At 52.4% G+C, this 18,523-nt stretch overlaps 9 protein-coding genes across 9 annotated transcripts; 4 read left to right on the forward strand and 5 right to left on the reverse strand.

Annotated features, from left to right (window-relative positions):
- Window positions 1-399: 399 nt before the first annotated feature.
- Window positions 400-3,113, reverse strand: BO95DRAFT_441422 (putative C6 transcription factor). Its single transcript, XM_025586171.1, has 4 exons — window positions 1,996-3,113; window positions 1,519-1,936; window positions 1,185-1,464; window positions 400-1,132 (listed from the first exon to the last, which is right to left on the reverse strand). The coding sequence occupies exons 1-4, from the start codon at window positions 2,966-2,968 to the stop codon at window positions 743-745; spliced, it is 2,061 nt and encodes a 686-aa protein (XP_025443806.1). The 5' UTR covers window positions 2,969-3,113; the 3' UTR covers window positions 400-742.
- Window positions 3,114-4,767: 1,654 nt separating this feature from the next.
- On the forward strand, window positions 4,768-5,049 carry BO95DRAFT_513281 (uncharacterized protein; the record flags this gene model as incomplete). The annotated part of the gene is made up of 2 exons (XM_025591599.1): window positions 4,768-4,775; window positions 4,824-5,049. Coding segments are annotated over 2 exons (234 nt in total), but the record flags the coding sequence as incomplete, so codon positions are not given.
- A 284-nt stretch (window positions 5,050-5,333) lies between these two features.
- BO95DRAFT_88366 (uncharacterized protein) lies at window positions 5,334-7,111 on the reverse strand. The gene has a single exon (XM_025592306.1). The coding sequence runs from the start codon at window positions 6,895-6,897 to the stop codon at window positions 5,464-5,466; it is 1,434 nt and encodes a 477-aa protein (XP_025443808.1). The 5' UTR covers window positions 6,898-7,111; the 3' UTR covers window positions 5,334-5,463.
- Window positions 7,112-7,884: 773 nt separating this feature from the next.
- BO95DRAFT_430576 (uncharacterized protein) lies at window positions 7,885-9,867 on the reverse strand (the record flags this gene model as incomplete). The annotated part of the gene is made up of 2 exons (XM_025584966.1): window positions 7,885-9,766; window positions 9,833-9,867. The coding sequence occupies 2 exons, from the start codon at window positions 9,865-9,867 to the stop codon at window positions 7,885-7,887; spliced, it is 1,917 nt and encodes a 638-aa protein (XP_025443809.1).
- A 670-nt stretch (window positions 9,868-10,537) lies between these two features.
- On the forward strand, window positions 10,538-11,109 carry BO95DRAFT_88378 (uncharacterized protein). The gene has a single exon (XM_025592307.1). The coding sequence runs from the start codon at window positions 10,591-10,593 to the stop codon at window positions 11,059-11,061; it is 471 nt and encodes a 156-aa protein (XP_025443810.1). The 5' UTR covers window positions 10,538-10,590; the 3' UTR covers window positions 11,062-11,109.
- A 49-nt stretch (window positions 11,110-11,158) lies between these two features.
- Window positions 11,159-12,280, reverse strand: BO95DRAFT_462317 (uncharacterized protein; the record flags this gene model as incomplete). The annotated part of the gene is made up of 1 exon (XM_025588902.1): window positions 11,159-12,280. The coding sequence occupies one exon, from the start codon at window positions 12,278-12,280 to the stop codon at window positions 11,159-11,161; it is 1,122 nt and encodes a 373-aa protein (XP_025443811.1).
- A 1,453-nt stretch (window positions 12,281-13,733) lies between these two features.
- BO95DRAFT_410582 (MFS transporter) lies at window positions 13,734-15,390 on the forward strand (the record flags this gene model as incomplete). The annotated part of the gene is made up of 2 exons (XM_025584185.1): window positions 13,734-15,043; window positions 15,099-15,390. The coding sequence occupies 2 exons, from the start codon at window positions 13,734-13,736 to the stop codon at window positions 15,388-15,390; spliced, it is 1,602 nt and encodes a 533-aa protein (XP_025443812.1).
- Window positions 15,391-16,527: 1,137 nt separating this feature from the next.
- BO95DRAFT_430579 (uncharacterized protein) lies at window positions 16,528-17,586 on the forward strand (the record flags this gene model as incomplete). The annotated part of the gene is made up of 4 exons (XM_025584967.1): window positions 16,528-17,027; window positions 17,058-17,140; window positions 17,194-17,367; window positions 17,477-17,586. The coding sequence occupies 4 exons, from the start codon at window positions 16,528-16,530 to the stop codon at window positions 17,584-17,586; spliced, it is 867 nt and encodes a 288-aa protein (XP_025443813.1).
- Window positions 17,587-17,644: 58 nt separating this feature from the next.
- On the reverse strand, window positions 17,645-18,184 carry BO95DRAFT_359349 (cupin domain-containing protein; the record flags this gene model as incomplete). The annotated part of the gene is made up of 2 exons (XM_025582440.1): window positions 17,645-17,962; window positions 18,029-18,184. The coding sequence occupies 2 exons, from the start codon at window positions 18,182-18,184 to the stop codon at window positions 17,645-17,647; spliced, it is 474 nt and encodes a 157-aa protein (XP_025443814.1).
- Between the last annotated feature and the right edge of the window lie 339 nt (window positions 18,185-18,523).

Here is an 18,523-nt window from a genome sequence, read left to right on the forward strand (position 1 = left end):
GCTACCACCCACTCCATGTGATGATGTCCTGGTTCGGTCGGTAAACACCGCCCCACATTCCCTCCCATCCCTGAAGTGATCACATGCCCGCCCGCCTTGGCTTATCAGCCCGTCAATAGCCCGATAACTTATCGCCTATCGATCATCCACACTAGTGCTTCTAAAGATAGCCGATACGCAAGGGCGTCTGGTCTCAATAATGAGTGAGCTCCCTTCTACAACGAGTTCTGACGGAGTTCCGGAGTATCTGTCCTCAACAACAGCAGAGTCATCGGCTAGAATGAGCCCTGTCAGATCCTACGTTGCGTTGCAGCTCAATCAGAACTCTAAATGGGAACCATCCCGCTTCAGCTGAATGCAATAGACTGCATGCGCTGACGTGTATTCCGCCGATTGCAATGACACGCTACATGGCATAAATAATCATTGTTGCCCAAATACAATTCTAGCTACCTGTTCGCCGCAGAAGAAGCTTGCAAGAAGCAAAAAAATGCCACGGAACTGAAAGGAAAGAACAGGTGGCAAACTGAAATACAGCATTATGGAGCATGCGAAGTGCACCTCGTCTTCCATACTCATCACAGGGCAATCTGCACACTTTCGCGTGTCCCGGGTCACATAGAAGGGGTATATGGTCATAACATGGTAGGGTGGGAGGTGACAGACACATCTGAATCTGGATCTGCCCACGGTCATCGGCTTATTTCATCAATCATTTCCATATCATGAGGCTGTGTCGGGCTCAAGCCCAGGAAGCCGTGGATGCAGCCGTATCCGGATAGAGATTCTCAATCCACCGGTACAAGTCCGTGCCGTCATCAAGGGTCACATTTTCGCCGTTCAGCCAGTTGGTTGCCAGAACATCGGCGGGCAAGGTGGCAGGCATCGGGGATGCGTTGACCGTGAGGACCCGATCCAGAATGTTGGAGATGACCTTCCGTGCACGCTGGCAGACATCGTACATGCCATCATGCGGGCGGACGACGTATTGGAGATGAGAGGCGAAGACAGTGAGTTTCTGGATAACCTCCGATCGGCGGAACGGGGTGGCTTGGACCTGAGATTGGGCTTCGGATTGACGGAGGAGCTCGATAGCTAAGACTCCGGCTGCAGGAAGACCAAAGGACGATGCCTGTAAGCTGTCAGTACAGATTCGCAGCACTAAAGAAATTGGCACTACGCACATTCCATCCGACATTATAGGTGCCAGCCCTAGACCCAATTTCCTTCCCAATGAGCTCGAGAATGGTGCTCAGTATGTTTTGTGACACGCTGATCAAGCCCTCCCCACCGCTTTGGGTCCGCTTCACCAAAACCCGGTAAAGGAGGAAGTCATTGTAGAGGAAGTTCAAGTACAGAGGCAAAAGAACACTGCTCGAACCGTTCGGGTCGGGAGAGCCAGGCCGCCAGCGAAGGAAGCCGGGCAGCTCGTTCCAAGTTTTGTGAGATTGCTGAGACACCTCCCTAAGCATGCGATGTAAGCGATATGTCTTGCAGAGAGCGTGACAAGGCACTTACTGAACCTTGCGAGACAAATCGTCAATACGGCGACTGAGCGACAATTCCAGAATCTGCTCCCTCGTCGAGCCAATGAGCAGCGCAATCCGAAGCCACGCGGACTTCCCCACGACTCCCTGGGTATTCCATCCCGTCTTGTCCAGCTTGCTGATGGCCGCCTCGCGGATCTTCGGCTCGGCTAGAATCTCATCATAGCTCAGGTCGAGCGGGAACTGGACGTCATAGTAGCGCCAGCTGATCTGGGGGGGTCTGCCCAAGGAGGTGGCCAGCTGTTTGTCGATGCTGTATGCGCCCGCAACCAGACGTTTGCGAAGCTCGACCACGAAGAAGGGGGTCCTCGTGTCCTTCTCTGATTGATTGGAACCGAGAGTGAAAGCCACTGTCGCAAGCTCGGCCAGCTTCCTCCACGCTCGAGGATCTGTCAGTTGTTAGCCTACGTCCCGATTGCCCGCACCAAGAGAAACTCATCAAACATACCATTTTCACCGTAAACCAAGGTCAAGAGATGAAGATGCTGGAACAACAACCAGCCCAGCGAATCATCCACCGCGCCAAAGGTATCACAGAACTGCAGACAGGCATCACTCGCCGAGACTGCCTGGGCCGCCAACAACTTCTGATCACGGGGCGCATTGCGTTCGCGCTCGCGGATGGACCGCCAATCGCGCTCCAGCATGGCGCCCTGCCCGACGATCGAGTACACCAGCCCAATGCCCTCCCACCGGGAGGAGATCCGCCGGATATAGTCCTCCGGGGTGGTGGCCGCATGCACCGTCAGGGGCTTGGCGCTGTCGTCGAAGATCTTCTGCGCCCACCGCAGCATCGTCGAATGGCGATCCTTGACGTAGCTGGGGTCAGAAGTTAAGGCCTCCAGGATATCCTCGAGGGCCTCAAACATCCCCGTGATGAGCCGGTGACCCAGGATGCACCCCTCGGGCCACACATCCAGCGAGGTCTCCGCCAAACGCTCATACAGGGGCAGGTTCTCGAACAGCAAGGTGAGCAGTCGGGCGCCCATCTGGACCTGCCTCGGATCCGGCGTGGTGGCAGGCTCGGCCCGGCCCGCGGAGGAAGCATCGAGGTACATGGACCCCCGAAACTGGTCCTCCATCTCACTGAACATGGCCGAGCTATTGTTGTTGTTGGCGGTGGTGGCGGTGGTGGGAAGACCCATGGCGGCTAGTTTCTCGTCCCCGTTGGGGGTTGACCGGCCACCTTGGGTGAAGGAGTCCGGGCGGCCCTGCGAGCGCGGAGACGCGGTCGGCGACGGAGCATTGTCCGAGTACCAGGTGCGCGTGGCGGGAGGGGCGGGATACACACAGTTCTCGGCCTTGCCTCGACGGATGCAATTCTGGCAGGCGGGGATTACATTGTCGCAGCGCATTTTGGACTTGCGGCACGGTTCGCATGGCGGTGGTGGCTGGCCATTGCGGCGCGGAGCAGCAGACATGCTTGAAGGTTGCCGCACTCACTGCAGGAGATGTAGGAAGAGGAATAGAGGAGCAGTAACAAACAATGCCAGTAATAGTGATGGATGGAGGGAGGGAGGAGGGAGGGAGAATCAATTGTAATATTGAGAATGGAATGGAAGGCTGGAGCATACAAGTAGTGACAAGAGATCGAGGCCCGCCTTGGTGGGCGGCGTATTTAAATTCATCCTCTTAGCTTGCTTCTTGCTTGCCCGCGCGGACAAAAATAGTAAAATCCAGTGGCTGGAGGAATTGAGGACAGGGAAACTGCCCTGAACTGCAGCCTGTCTCCGCACTTACGTACCTGGTCGACACCTCAGGCAACCCCACTCACAGTCACCTGCAGTCAGATATTGAGTCCACTTCTGGTCCTTGCACGAGCTTAGGTATGGTCAGAGCTTCCTCAATTGAAGCTGTATTGGATTTTCTTGACAGTTGACAGCCAGAGCAATAGCCGATTACAATAATTGACCGGTACCGCACGTTCCCAGCCTCCCAAGACCGATAAGCTGAGCTGCCTGATAACTACCCGATAACTCAGACACAAACAAGGCAACAACAACCCATCCGGCAATCGCAAACTGGGAGGATGTTTCAAGCAAACAGGGATCTGTAATGTTTCAAATGCATCCTTCGACAGGTAAGCTAGCTTTCTGCACTCTCATCTCAAAATGACTTGAATCGATGAATCGACAAGAACTTAGTCGTCGGGACGCAGACGCATCACAACACAAGAGGATATACCGACATATATACTTAATGAGCGAGAGCAAAATACCTCTCTTCAACTCCGGGATGAAAAGCCCCCCGTCCCTAACCAGACCTAATCATTGAATCATTGCAAACGAGTGGCCCTTCTGGAACTCCTAGCAGCAATCCCAGACACGGTGTTCTCGCCACAAATTCGCCGCTGCCGAAATTGCCAACCTCACTGGGCGGGTTCGACATTTCGAGATGCAAGGGACGATCGAGCAGCAAGCGATCTTCCGTGAGCCTGTAGCCGCAGGGTCAGGATAGCAAGACACCGAGCTTGAAAGGAGTAACTCTATCCGAAAATGTCTTATATGATGGCAAGAAACCCGACTCTATGTCTCCCCTCTCAAGGTGGCAATAGCAACCCAGATATCCAGACTTCAAATTACATGATCGGATTGATGCTGTTGATCGTCGTTTCGCTGGACTTGGGCCAGGGTTCCAAAAGGCCGATAGAAATAGGCAGTCTGCATCAATGCAGTGACGTCAAAGAACAAGAATGCTGGGATGCATGATCACGGATCTGGAGGATGACATTTCAGACCAAAATGATTGCTCTCGCGCAGACCTGCTTTTTGCAGTATGGCGAAACAAGCCATTAACTCTCCTGATAGGACGTACTGGAGCCATTCAACATGCAAAAGACCAGGAGAGATAGATAGCCGTATACCCAAGCAGGGGACAATCTCTCGCTCGATAACTTCGCACAAAAGTACCTAGTAGGAAATCAATCACCGCTGCCCACGCAGCACATTGAGTACATTGCGAGTTCTGCAGACACCCCGATCGAGCTGGCACACATACCGCGGATCCCTCCCATATTCCTCTCTCTATGCATCGAATGACAGCATACACCATACAAGGAAGACGCCAGAAACCAATCAAGTATCAAACCTCCGCGTTGGATCCGGGTATATGAAGTCGCAAAAGGGATGCACACTACCACAAGGCCAGAAAATTCACACTATCTTGACCCTGTACCTCTACCCGTATACTTCCGAAAGTCATCCCACAACGAACCATCACAATGAAAACGTACGCCATCCTAAGCCCACCCCCTACTATCCGAACTAACAACCATAGCACCCAAAACCCAACAGAAGAATACCTCGCCCTCACTCAAACACCAGGCCGACTCGACCGCACCGAGCTCGAAACCATCTACGACCGACTCAACCCGGTATCCCCAGAGTTCTTGGATGGAGAGTGGAGCATCCACTTGCTCGACACGGGACATCCGGCCCAGGCCATCGCGACGGACGGGCTGCCGCTTATCCGGACACTGTTTTCGTTAGAGGAGACAGAAAAGGTGAGACATCCCTAGTAAATGAAATTCAAGGCCAGATCTGATGCGTTCCCAAAAAAAAACACAAGGTCCGGCAAATCAGGTTCCACGGTATCGACGCCTGCGCGGTCATCCCCGACGGCGAGAACAAGGTAGATCGGTTTCGATATGTGAATGAGTGTACCGTGGCGGCGACCAATGAGTATAAGCCTTATTATCGGGATTCGGGGGTTTTGCACTTCTATCTGACGCGGGTGGGTGAGTGATGGGGTAGATGGGTGCTATGATTACAGGTTTGTTCATTTGATTGGGGGTATGTTGATAAAGCGAGTTTTGTACTGTGTCTGTGTTTGTCGAAAGGGAACTTTGATTAGATCAATTGTAGTAGATTATTTACTCGGCCCTAGTGCAAGTTTCTCCCTCGTCATAATCGCACCGCTAGGGGATGGCTTTGATCAGCGCGACATAGCGCAGACCAAGGCCGACCTCCATCCCCAGCTCCAGCGCCAGATGTCGGACGTTGAGGCGATCGGGCACGTTTGTGGGGATACACATGCGCGGGTGGGTGGCCAGCGTATAAAGGGCTCTGGGGCACTCGGCCGCCTTTGCGACGGCCACCATCAGCGGGGAGGACTCCTGAGTGGGGCTGTTGACATGACGCCACAGGGGCATGGAGTCGACGTCGTGCATGAAGTCTAGTTTGTACTCGGGGCGGTCCAACAGACCCGCGATCAGTTTTGTCTTACCGTGGGCGATGGCGATGGTCAACGCGCTCTGCCCGTCGTTGGCGATCGGCCATGTCGTGGATGGGAACCGGAGCAGGGCTTGCGTTAGATTCCACCGGTGGGCTTGCACGGCTTGGTGGATGACGGTGCGTCCCCCGCCGTCGGTGATGTCCATCAATCTGGGCGCGGCCTGCAGGATCTCCCGCAGGACCTCCTCGCGGACCTTTTCTTCGGGCAGGGCCGGGTGATGGAGGATAGCGGTCAGCGGGCTCAGACTTACGCCCTGGCTCTCCCAGCGCAGACTGAGGAGATCCACACCATTCCGGACCGCCTCGCAGATGAGGTCGACGCGTCGAGTCCACAGAATGATATCCCAGGGCCCCTTCTGGGTGAAGGTCGCTCCGCGGGTGATCAGTGTTTCCACCATTGTCTTGGCGGCCTTGATCCTTGCTGGGTCTCCTGCTGAGTCGGTTGGATGAAAGGGGGATCTGATATAGTCCAAGGGCTTCAAGTCAGCATTTTCGCCTCCGTAAGTAGGGTCCGCGCGATGCTTCAGAAGAACATTCGCCACGTCCTTTCTTCCCCGAAGAACGGCCAGTGACAAAATCGACAATCCACTCACGGTCACGGCATTGGCCAGCTTGTCAGCATAGTCATCTACCTGATTCTCACTCACCGCGCCACGCTCAATTGCCCAGGCAGCATTCTCCACGGGGCGCAGATTGAAGACCATGAGCCTGGCGTTCTCATCAGCAGCGGCCGCTGCGTGATTGCCATATACCTCCTGTGGAGTCAGGAGCTGATCCTGACAAGCAGAACAGCGCTTGTGGCTCACAGCGTTGAGAACACCGCGACGAGACCCAGAGAAGACGATCAGGTTGTTCTTCTCCAGGAAGTTTGTTACCACTTCCCAGAGGTCAGTCTGGAGAGAAACTCTTTGTCCTGGACCACTCGTCCCTTGCGAGACACCCTCTGCAAAACCTGAGTGAGTACTGAGACCACAAAGCGAAGCGGACATCTTGGGTATAAGAAATGTGCTAACCAGCCGGGAGAGGTCAGTTTCCATATAGTGACGAGCATGATGACCAGGTAGATTGGTGTCATGATGTCTCCTTATATTCTTTCCATCTGCGAAACCTGATCTCATAGTAAAGGGGCCTGAACGCAGCACATTCCGCCCTTTGTCCTGCGCTTGTTGAAGCAATCATCACCAAACTTCATGCATCACAATGCAATGAAAGAACAATCAAACAAAGACCTTGTCCTTCTTTGTTGTTGAAGCCATTCATACTTGTGAAGAAACATGGAAGGTACCCGCAGCGGAAGCTAAGCCCAAACCAGCCCTGCCAAACCCCACCAGCCCCCCCAAAAAATCTCTCGCATCAGATCAATCAATCCTCCGTAAATCGGCCGTGCCACCAGAAGAGGCCTGGCGGGTGAATCATCCCCTCCCGGGGAATCTTCTCAGCGGGTATCCTGTCCATTGATGAGTAGACCACAAAATTCTAGACTAGTACCAAGGGAAATTGATCGCGGGTTGGCCGAGATTTTTCCGCAGCACCAGACCAGATAAGATGATTACTCATGTCTCCGAGCGATGTGCGGGGCGGGAAAGGATGCAAATCTCTCCGGCGTCTTACCAATCTTCTGCGCTAGCCTGGATGCAGTTAAGGCTGGGTGAGGTGCAGAAGGAGGGAATGGAATTTGTTCTTGGCTTGGATGGGAACCCCGCGATCATCGTTGTCTTTTGCTTGATGGTGGGTGTACTACGTGTCAATCCTCCTGTCGATTGCGCTGGTTGAGAGCAGGGATGGATGGCTGGAGCCTAGGCGGTGCAACCGGATGTCAGAGCTGAGAAAAGGTTGTGAACACAGACTATGCTACGATTCGAAAATTGCGGCAGGATTCATGATTGAAGTGGAGAATATATGTGGTTAGATTGATTGGGTATATTGTGTTGTTTTTCAAAACCATTAGTTAGTACATACATCCCATGTTAGCCGAGATTCTGAGCAAGATGACTAGCCTAGTAAACCTCATAGATCTCCTTCTCGGTAGTTCGTAAATTCGTGAGTGACGTCCACGGACAATCCATCCAACGCCAAGAAGCTAATGTGCAGTATCACATGCTAAATCACAGCCTTCGTCGTTCCGTCACGGTCCAACGCCGTTTGGTGCCCGCTTCTCGATCCTTTTGCAGGGGTTCGCTGCCCCACAGACCACGCTGCGACATGGTTCGTTGCGGCAGTTGACTGGTCCAGGTTTGCCCAGTGGCGGCCGGCTTATCCACATCGTGACAGATTTCATTCGTAGACGGTGTAGGAGCTGGCGTGGTCCAATCGCCAAAGTTGGGCACAATGTCATCTGCTGGCTCAGCTGAGGCAGAGACGGACCCCCATAGCCCCGTTGAACCACTAGGGGTAACAGCTGTCGAGGGCCGTGCTGCCTTCCACGACTGGGACCCCATGCCAGATGTAGAGGAGGGGCCGATGATGAACATTCCCTGCGAGATCGACTTTCGCGGGGCAGCACGCTGGCGATAGGTTGGGATGCCTGGTGATGCGAGGTTGACGGGCGACGAAACAGCGGGGTTACTAACTCCATTCCGCAAATGCTCGGTAGATGCTACCTTTTTCAACCGATAACTTTGCAAATTGATCGGCTCGTCGAAAGACTGCTCGGAGCCCAGGGACCCAACCGAAACTGTTGATGCGGTCCCAGTTGACTCGTGCAGGTCAGGGTAGCGCACTGCCAGGGTGAGAGAGGCCGTGCCAATATCGACAAGTGCTGGCTCCCCGGATATTGCCCCAATGAGTGCATTGCAGCCAGCTCCATGCGTAATTACAACCAGAATGGTCTCGGTTTCGTCGTCAGTATCGTCGCTTTGATTGTTGTCGCCGGTTCCGTTCAACATCTGCGAATTGCGCTGACTTTGGCGGGTAGACCCTGAGAAATCATGTTCGTCGTACCAGCTAACCATGCGTTCCATCCCATTGCGGAATCTTGCATGCATTGAGCTCCATTCCTCCCCGTATTCGCCTCCATTCCCCCAATCTTGGTCACCACGCATGCTGTCCCATTGGTAGTCGACATTGACGCAGGCATCACGGGCATGAGTCACATATCCAGCAGGTATTGGATTGGAAGGAGAAATGGCATAGCTTGGAGTCGGAGGCACATATGCGCTGTCTGGAATGGGCGATAGATTGGTGTTGATTTTGTTCAGTAGTCTTTTGCTGCGAGAGGGGTCACCAGCACCCAAAGCGTCACAGCTACCCGCACGAGTTCTGTGCCCTGGCGCCGAATTTGTTGTGGATGCAGATTCAGGCTCATTGGGCGCATTGAGGTCGGGGGCAGGAGACACTGGCGTTGAAACGCTTCCCCAACCACCCGGGAAGTAGCCAACCGATGGTCGGGACGTTATGTCTGCCGCCGGGACAAAATGCTGCTCACGTCTTAACAGCTCAATCTTGGCGGTGGCGATCATTCGGTCGGAGGAGGGAGGAGGCACGATTTGTTCGAAATAGTCAGGACTGAGCCATTCTCCGAGAAAAGCGTCAACACGCAAAAGGCATCGCGTGTTGTCCAGGCTAGACCTGGGGCTCGAGCTCGGAGGAGTGTCCAAAGTCAAGTTCTTTAGGGATCCGTGGGTCGCATTGTGAAGCTGTCCCGCAAGCGAGCCATACGGCCGGTGGTAGTCGTCCGGTTCAGGAGAGTTCTGGCAAATTCCTGAGCTGACTGCGATAGCTGTCTGAAGGCAACGAAGGAATGGAGAGGTATGGATGATGACCCGGCGCTTGCGGGGTGGAGTCTCGACGCGATCGAGGAATTGTTTCCGTGCAGCATCGCTCTGTGTCGAGACGTCTATCTCATCGTCTAGGGACTGTAGAAGATCGACAATTCTAGCACCGAGAGCGCGGGACTGTAGCCAGCCGCCGTAGGAGAGGGGAGGGTCGTAAGGAGTGGGAGATGTCAAATGCCAATTCTTGTCAGCAGCGTCCAGGCGAGCGCCATGTCTATCGAGGCAGTGAGCGTAAGAATGCGATCTATTACTTGCAAGCATGAAAAGCGTGAAGCCTTACCTAGCAATGATGATGGCGGCGGGGGGTTTCCCCATGGCGGCAGTATAAGGCAGCCGTCGGGAGAAGGAAAACAACAAGTGTTTGTCGAACTGAAAGTTGGACAAGACAAGGAAGGGAGAGTTTAAAGGTGAAAAAGGTGGTCGATGTAAGATTGAGCGAGTTCGAATTTGGTAAGTCGATGCCTCGCAGGTCACAGCTGGAAAGGGGGTGTGGTTGTCGCCTTGACCCAGGTTGTCTCGTCGCTCCGGCGGGGTAGACAGCAACACCTCCACAGCCACGATCACAGCGCGTCTAGAGGGCGATCCGAGATGTTAATGTCGCTAACAAAGAACTAGGAAAGGGACACAACATGATGACGGGGAGAGATCAGTTGAGACAAAGGGGGAAGTTCCCGGTCACATTCTTCCTGATTGCGATCGGTCGGATGAAGAGTCTTCCCGGTGAGGAGGTGAATTCACGTTTCTTTTTTTTTTCTCTTCGCTCACCTGCAGTGACTCTCGTAATTTCTTTCCTGCTTCGTCACCGGGGCATGTGATTGTGATTAGCTAAGGCACTGAGATCATGTGGAGCAAGCCACCGGATCCACTGCCTTCCGATGCCGATATTCGGCAGTATCCTGACTACAAAGTACACCATAGAACACGAGAATGAGAGCGGGACTTTGCGGAGGGTGGTCAGGTTTGTATGTAGTCACACCACCTGGAAGAGAAGTTTGCCTTTTCTTTGAACTTCTTCTTTCCTCTTGTAGGGATTGATTGATGAGCCTGTTTGGGCAGCAGAAAAGAGACTCTGGCGTATCACATGATCGTCGGTTTACCGCCTATCCTCCCGCGTGGGTACTGCCACCAGAACACGGAATAAAATGCCATTCTTGTCCTTTCTCCTCAAGCAGTAGCAGAGCTTCGAAGGATCTTTTAGGTTGTTCTTGGCTTTCAATAGGTACTCTCTGCCGAGGATCGTCAACCGACCATCAATTATATCACATAAATAGTACAATATTCGTTTTTGTACATGAGGAATCGCGCAATCTCAGAGAAGGAACGCAATATATTGCCCAAGCTCTACTCCGTACCGCATCACGATACTGTATCCGCACCGTGTCTACCGCCTTCAAGTTGGTGCTTCATACAGCTTCAGCACAGATCAACACCCAAGTTGAAAAATTCGTTTACGTACGTACAACATGTACAGCCAACAATAAACCAGATTCATACACTAGTGAAAAGTAAAGAAGATCAGCAACACTATGACACAGAATGAATTAACTATCTGCGCCGGAGTCAATAGCCTCGCGCCAAGAATCTAGAACAGGGGGTATATCGAACACTAATCCGAATAAACAGAACTACTTGCACGCGGCGCAGAAAGCGCAGGAAGCTCAGGAGGCTCAAGGCGCCGAGGAGCTCCTGGAGGCCTAGAAGCCTCAAGAAGCGTAGGCGGCTCAAGCAGCAACTTATGCACACAACGATGCTCAGTGCCGAGCTTCTGCAGATCCAGCTCCGGGCGGGCGAAGCCCTGACTCCGGACCGTCTTCCACGGCGGCCGGGGCTGCCGCTGGTGGACCAGGACCGGCTTCCCCCAGCAGCACCACAGCAGCTTCCCGTCCCCCTTGGGCAGATGCATCAGGTCCGTCAAGGTCGAGTGCATGAACCGCAGGTTCTGGGTGCCGCAGTCGTTGTCCGTGATGCGGTCGTGGTCGTAGTAGACCAGTCGCTTATAGTACTCCCGGTAGGGCTCGTCGATTGTCTCCATCCGCCAGAGCGGGAACGCGTTGTCATTGTCGGCGGCGAGCGACGGGTCCCGCTGGCGCGCCCCTTCCTCGTACCGTCGGATGAACAGGAGGTAGTCGATCCAGAACTTGAGCGACCAGTGGCCCGCGGAGTCGCGGCAGGCCAGCATGATGAAGGCCTCGATGTACTTGGGGAAGGTCAGCACCGTGACGGGCAGTTTGTCGGCCAGGGGCAGGTAGCTGCGCAAGCCGGGCTTGGGCAGCCCCCGCGCCTCGTAGTGCGGGTCCCTCGGGGTCACAAACCCGATCGGCGGGCTGGGGAACATCCACAGCAGAGTCGATTGCTTGTACAGGTCGATCGAGGTAGAGATGGGGCAGCCGCGGCGGAACTCCTCCACCGTCGGATACTTGGCCGAATGGAAGTGGTAGTCGGCCAGAGGGCGCAGGAACTGCTTGCTCCGCGTGGCACAGTCCCTCTTGAGCAGGCATTTTGGCGGGTCGGCCTTCTTCTTGAGTAGCCAGACGGCCCGTCCGAAGTATTCGTCCGGGATCACCCAGCTGCTTGAATTGTAGTCCGGGCTGCTTGACGTGACGCTAGGCGCCAGGAAGTAGACGTAGGGGATTTTGTTCTTGATGAAAATCTGGGCGACTTGGCACTGCTGCCGCTCCTTCAAGCTCTCACGCGGCTTCGAGGGTTGGATCTGACTTGTTTGGGGCATGTTGGCGATAGGGCGATAGGGGCTCGTATAGCTAAACTTCTGGCTCAGTTGGGATTCTGGCATACTATAATAGACTATGGGACAATGAATGGTATTTATACGTCATCGCCATATTGAAGCAATAAAGACGTTTCTCAATTGACTTTGAGCCAATGCTCTGTTGGCCTGATTGTTTATAAGAAATTTACCATCAAAGACATGGCCGTTGTAGTGCATTGTCATACCGGAGAGTTACAGTAAGTGCTGTCATTGTCTTCGTGATTGCAAGCTCCAACTCTGCACATTATTTCTTAGCCATATTATGATCAGTGCTTGCCAGGAATCACTTGGTGATAGCATGAAGATCAATTTAGATAATAGAACTCAGTGGTTGCTAACAGTGACAACATTGTGCTACCAATATAAGGCCAGTGCTTTTAACAAGCTGTTGTGATAGAGACTACTGAAGGCAAACAGTATGGCGGGCCAGCAAATGGCTCCTAGGCTGAAGAACAAAGGCGATAATAGAGATTGGTTCATCGTTGAAGGCTGATGTAAACAATGACCTGTATCCAATACTGATAGATGCTGAGTTCTACTGTGCTCTGACTTGTTAGATGACTTAGCACGTGTGGGACTTTTCCGGTAGCGGAAGTACGATTCCGAGAGTGGCTCATCAATGCGACATATGAGACTAGTAATGACTTAGCAATACTTGTGGCTCGAAGACTACGATACAATTCTTGAGTCGCAGGGAATTGTTGTGTCAACATGTTTGTAACCCATAGGCGATCATCCGCCGAGGGAAAGTTCATAGATGTTCGATCTTCTTCCAGAAGAAATATGTTTGTATGCCGTAGATGTTTTGTCACCCCGAAAAGGCTTGGCGCCACATTGAAGATCAGGGATTGGTCTTTATGAAGTCATGATGATTGACGCATCTGATCTCATCAAGATCAATCCGGACTGGGAAGCCGTTGTGACGAGCAAAGACCCTGCATTGGCTAGCAGAGATGAACACTTATAGGGCTTCTCACGAGAGAAGTAACAAGCAAGGAATATCGGTCCCGAGCAATCGGCAACGCTAAATGCGCGTAAGGAGTCTGCTGAAGTCCCTAGATCTCCGTACATGGAGATGATGTTATCGACTCGGACTGACGGTGGCGCACTGCATTCCGTCGGGCCCGGAGTGTTTTCCGACGGGACAAGCCTCAAGTACGGGTCCGCAAGATCCGACTAGCTCTTTTGGGACAGTTCTTCAGGCTGAACAACGAATTGTATCGCAGTATATGATGCTTGTGGCGACTGAGTGGATCAAGATAGATATCATCAACAGCTTGGGCTACAACATTTCGCAATACTTAAGGTAGGGGAATCTCCCGAGCTCGGGCCCGGAGCTGTTGGCTGTCCTTTAGATTCGGTGTCTCGTTGAATGGGCTGTATTCTCTTGAGGCTTGAAGACGCTTTGAAAGAAATGACCACCGAGACAGAATACTCCGATCGTCAGTTCCGAGACGGGTCCACCCCTACCGATTCCGAGTCTTCCCTTTCTCGCAACGAACTGCACGATAAACCAATTGACAATGAGGCCGACGAGCATGACCCTGAGGCATTGACTCGGCTCGAAACTGCCCAGTCGACACTCAAGCCACCTTCAGTGCTTTGGAAGGAGATTGCGTTCATCGCGGTAGTATGTATGGCTCAATTCATGACGCAAGCTGGGCTATGTATGTCTATCGCACCGGCACATATCATCGGGGACAGCTTCGGAACCACCAGTGCAGGAGAGCTAAGCTGGTTTGCCGCAGCCTATAGTCTGACCGTCGGCACTTTTATTCTGGTTGCGGGTCGGCTTGGAGATGTGTATGGTCATCGTCTCATGTTCATCATCGGCTTCGCGTGGTTCGGACTGTGGTCACTTCTGGCTGGGTTTAGTGTATGGTCCAACAAAATCTTCTTCGATTGCTGCCGGGCACTTCAGGGCATCGGCCCAGCTTTGTTGCTCCCGAATGCGATTGCGATCCTCGGCCGTGCATACCCCCCGGGCCTGCGCAAAGAAATGATTTTCAGCTGTTTCGGTGCCACTGCTCCTGGCGGGTTCATCGTCGGTGGTGTATTCTCATCAATATTCGCGCAGCTCGTGTGGTGGCCTTGGGCGTACTGGGTGATGGGAATTGTTTGCTTCGTGTTGTCGGTGCTAGGCCTGCTGGTTATACCACAAACTCACCGGCCGCAGTTCAAGGATGACCTATCGACGTGGGCTCGCTTGGACGTCGTTGGAGCGACAACCGGTATCTCAGCACTAGTACTGATCAACTTCGCCTGGAACCAAGCAGCTCTGGTCGGTTGGCCGACGGTGTATACCTATGTTCTTCTCATCGTCGGCTTTGTCCTTTTCGGTATCTTCGTCTGGGTCGAAGGCTCGGCCTCATGTCCACTGATCCCCCGGTCGGTTCTGACAGGGGATTTGGCATGGGTGCTCGGATGCATTGCTGCCGGCTGGTCTAGCTTTGGCATAGTCATTTATTATTTCTATCAGTTCATGGAGGTGATCAAAGGAGACTCGCCTCTACTAGCAACGGCGAAGTGGTCTGCTGCTGCACCGTCCGGGGCAGTCGCCGCCCTCGTCACCGGCTTCCTTCTCGGCCGATTGCCACCGAGTGTGATCATGTTCTGCGCCATGTGTTTCTTCACCGTCGGTCAGGGCCTTGTTGCCACAATACCTTTGAACCAGACCTATTGGGCCCAAGCATTCGTTGCTAGCTTGATCACTTCATGGGGAATGTGAGTATACACCTAGTTTCTTCGTCAGTGGTAGCATGTCGCTAATCTGTTACAGGGACATGTCATTCCCATCCGGCACCTTGATCCTCAGCAATTCTATGCATCACCACCACCAAGGGCTCGCAGCCTCCTTGGTCACCACGACAGTGAACTATTCGATCTCGCTTGGGCTGGGCTTTGCTGGTACCGTGGAGTCAAATGTCAACAACGGGGGGAAAGCTGCGCTTCGGGGATACCGCGGTGCGCTATATCTAGGTATCGGACTTGCTGGTCTCGGAGTGGTAACCTCGGTTTTCTTTATGCTTGTCAGCTGGAAGCGATATAGAAAGGAAAATTTGTCAGCTTGATGTGAATTTTGAGTTCATATTGATAGAGTGTGATAGACTACTTTAGTACTAATGTCATGAAAGTTTCTAGCGAGAATTGAAGTCAAATATGCGCGAGAGTAATCTGAACCCGAGGCATCACCATTTACTCACTTTCTCTTGCTGCTTCGATTGCCCCTCCATTTGTAACCTGGACCCAAAAAAACCTTGTTCATATGAACATAAATTGGCACACAATACTATGTAAGCACTGTGTGTGCTTGTGGTTAAGAGGGACTTGCATAAGTTCATTAGAAGCAGTAAATCAATGGTGAGATGATCATAGAACTTACTCCTTCTTATAAAATATATACTGAGATACAATCATACTTCAAACAGCTCTCTGTCTTGAATCACGATCGACGACTCACATCTTGCTTGCATGTTTCTTATTCTTTACACTCTTTCCCCTCCATCTATACTCTATTCTATTGCACAGTTTATCGCAGTCAGACCAACATGGGAGGCAGTGAAGCTTGAGCTACTGTACGTTACAACCACACCATAACCCAGACGCGTAAACAATATTCCGAACAAGACTGCAGTTGCCTTTTCACACCATTTCTCTATTCACTCAGGTCAGTGTTTGCAATCACAGCTGTGATTCTCTTTAAATTGAACTATTTGATAGGAGTGAATTTTGCCCCTTCCCAACAATATCACTACCTAGGAAGCAACTACTTCCTCAGAACAGATGATTAGTCTGATTCCACTCATTCGACCTCCATAACCTTTATTCTTCCACCATACGTCTTTCATCACGCATAAACACATTTCAAAACCAGGTAGGTATTTACTTTAACTTTCCCGTGTATTCCTCATGTTCCGATCAGTCAGGACTGACTTCGAACGTCTTCAAAGATTACTCTGCAACTCACGGCTTACTGTTCATCTTGTGCCCGATTTTCGACTCATCTCCATCGTCTACAGCTGTTTCAAATGTGAACAGACTCTCAGCATGGCGTCCTCTGAAATTATAATATCACCACAACAACACATGATTGGTCTCACAATAGTGTACACGGTTGCTATCTCGATTTCGATGGCCGCAATTGTTATGTTTCTACGTCTACGTGCACGCAAAGTTCAAGCATTGTCAATTGGCGCCGATGACAAGCTATGCATTGCCAGTCTGGTTGTATTCATTGCTTACTGTGCCGGGGCCTTGTCTGCGTGTACACCTACGGTGCGGGCCAGAGCTACACAGATCCAAAAGAGGCTGAATCGAAGGCCAGACAGTATCTCCAGGCTAGATATGCTGACCCGCTATTACATGGCCTGACTTTGTTGTTGGCCCGACTTTCATTGCTGTTGTCCTGCCGACGAATGTTTCCAATCCCAAATCTCCGCTTTCGCGTTGACACATTCATATTTTTGTCTGCGGTCCTCTGGTTCTTCAAGACAATCCCCCAGGTTTTGATCTGCATCCCACCGCAGTACTTTTGGAACAGGTCTATCCTTGGCGGCTGCTCTTCATCACAGCTGCAATTCTGGACTTTTGGAGTCTTCGATCTAGTGCTCGATGCGGCGCTGCTGTTTTTGTTGGTTCCTAGATATATTCTACTGCGGCTTGGCGGGATGAGAGTACAGTTGACACTAGTGCTAATCTTCGGATCGATGTAAGTGCCACGCGACTTCTTACCCACCAGCGGTATCTCTGCTAATGCAGATAGTGTCATCATGAGCGGTGTAGTTCGTGTTGTATATGGATGCGAGACGGGTGACTTTCTTGGTATGCTGAAGATAACACGATCAAACCCATTGAGCTTGTGCTAAACTTAACAGGCGATTACGGCCATGTTATTCAATGGTCCGTCATGCAGCTCGGCTTTGCTGTTATGTGCGCCTGCATGCCTTGTTTCCTTCCCGGATTGCCAGTCAACGAAGTGAATGGTGGCGACAGGCTTGTGTGGCTTGTATTTAGACTCCCGGAGCAACCTAGTGTTGTCAGAATGCCAAGTTAATCTCAAACGCCTGCTCGCGACGACCCCAACGAGACATTGACGACCATCCCTCATGAACAAGCTTCATGTGAGCAACATGACAAATAGTCTACCGGGGACATTAGGACGGTCTGCTCACTTGGATCATCTTGCGCCGAGAGCCAAGGAGGAGAGGGTTATGGATAATACGGTTGAATCATCACAAGTCACAATTGACGACAGTGTTGTTGTTTAAGAACTTATCTGTGCTTTATCGAATATTACAATGAACATGATCTTTTTTCAAATTCCAGCTATTGTGGCACCTTGACCAGGCCAATCCTTTCGTTCTCGCTCTTACTCCGCTGACTCCACTCAGGTGCTTCGTCCTCACCCGCCTCCTCTTGGGCGTCCCCTTCCTCCTTGGTCTGGTGCACCGTCCGAGGATCATGCTCCGCGGGGGCATAGATCGTCACCAACTCAAGGGGAGTATCGCCCGCATTCAGGAACTGGTGCTGCGTCCCCGCCGGCACAATCACCACATCCCCCTGCTTGACCTCCTGCTCCTTGCCCGCAACAATCGCCTTGCCCGTCCCGTGTGTGAAAATCAACGTCTGATCAACCGTATGCACCTACCCCAGGACATTTCAGTGTCAGCTCGCCTCGCTCGCCTCACGCAACTTTCTGGAAGTACAAACCTCGTCCCCAATCTCCCCATTGACCGGCACCTCCATTGCCACGAACTGCGAGTACAGGCCCGTGTGGAGCACCTTGCGGAACACCCCGAACTTCCGGCTCGGCGACATGACGCCGGGGAAATAGACCATCTCGTTCTTGGGGGGCTGGCTCGTCATGTTGCCGGTGGTGTATTTGGTGATGTTCGTGGTGGTGCTGTGGTTTCGGTATTGGGGGGATGTTGTTGCTGTGAGGAGAGGGAGTCGGGTGGTTCGGAAGGTGGTGAAAGTGAGTGGTTTTGTTGATGGGTTGATGAGGTGTTTTGTCAGGTTGGAGGATGGTGAGGGGATGCGAGGCATTTTATTTTCAGGGAATTGGGAGGGATTCGTGGATGCCCGGTTGGTGGCTAGGTGGCATTGACTAATGGGGGGCATGGGTTATAAATCTGGATGGTCTGGGTTTTTTGGGGTGTGGTGGTGGTGGTGACGTAATGGGGATGGATGCCATCATCGATGATT

This window comes from Aspergillus brunneoviolaceus (genome assembly GCF_003184695.1).
Source record: "Aspergillus brunneoviolaceus CBS 621.78 unplaced genomic scaffold BO95scaffold_22, whole genome shotgun sequence".
NCBI lineage: Eukaryota > Fungi > Ascomycota > Eurotiomycetes > Eurotiales > Aspergillaceae > Aspergillus > Aspergillus brunneoviolaceus.

What these genes read in the sequence shown, in the direction of transcription:
- BO95DRAFT_441422 (XM_025586171.1), bottom strand. Translation starts at nt 2,968, where the DNA reads ATGTCTGCTGCTCCGCGCCGCAATGGCCAGCCACCACCGCCATGCGAA. An exon ending in CTTGGTTTACGGTGAAAATG is followed by an intron (nt 1,937 to 1,995) that starts GTATGTTTGATG and finishes AACAACTGACAG; the next exon opens with ATCCTCGAGCGTGGAGGAAG. An exon ending in GATTTGTCTCGCAAGGTTCA is followed by an intron (nt 1,465 to 1,518) that starts GTAAGTGCCTTG and finishes TCGCATGCTTAG; the next exon opens with GGAGGTGTCTCAGCAATCTC.
- BO95DRAFT_88366 (XM_025592306.1), bottom strand. Translation starts at nt 6,897, where the DNA reads ATGAGATCAGGTTTCGCAGATGGAAAGAATATAAGGAGACATCATGAC.
- BO95DRAFT_88378 (XM_025592307.1), top strand. Translation starts at nt 10,591, where the DNA reads ATGAGCCTGTTTGGGCAGCAGAAAAGAGACTCTGGCGTATCACATGAT.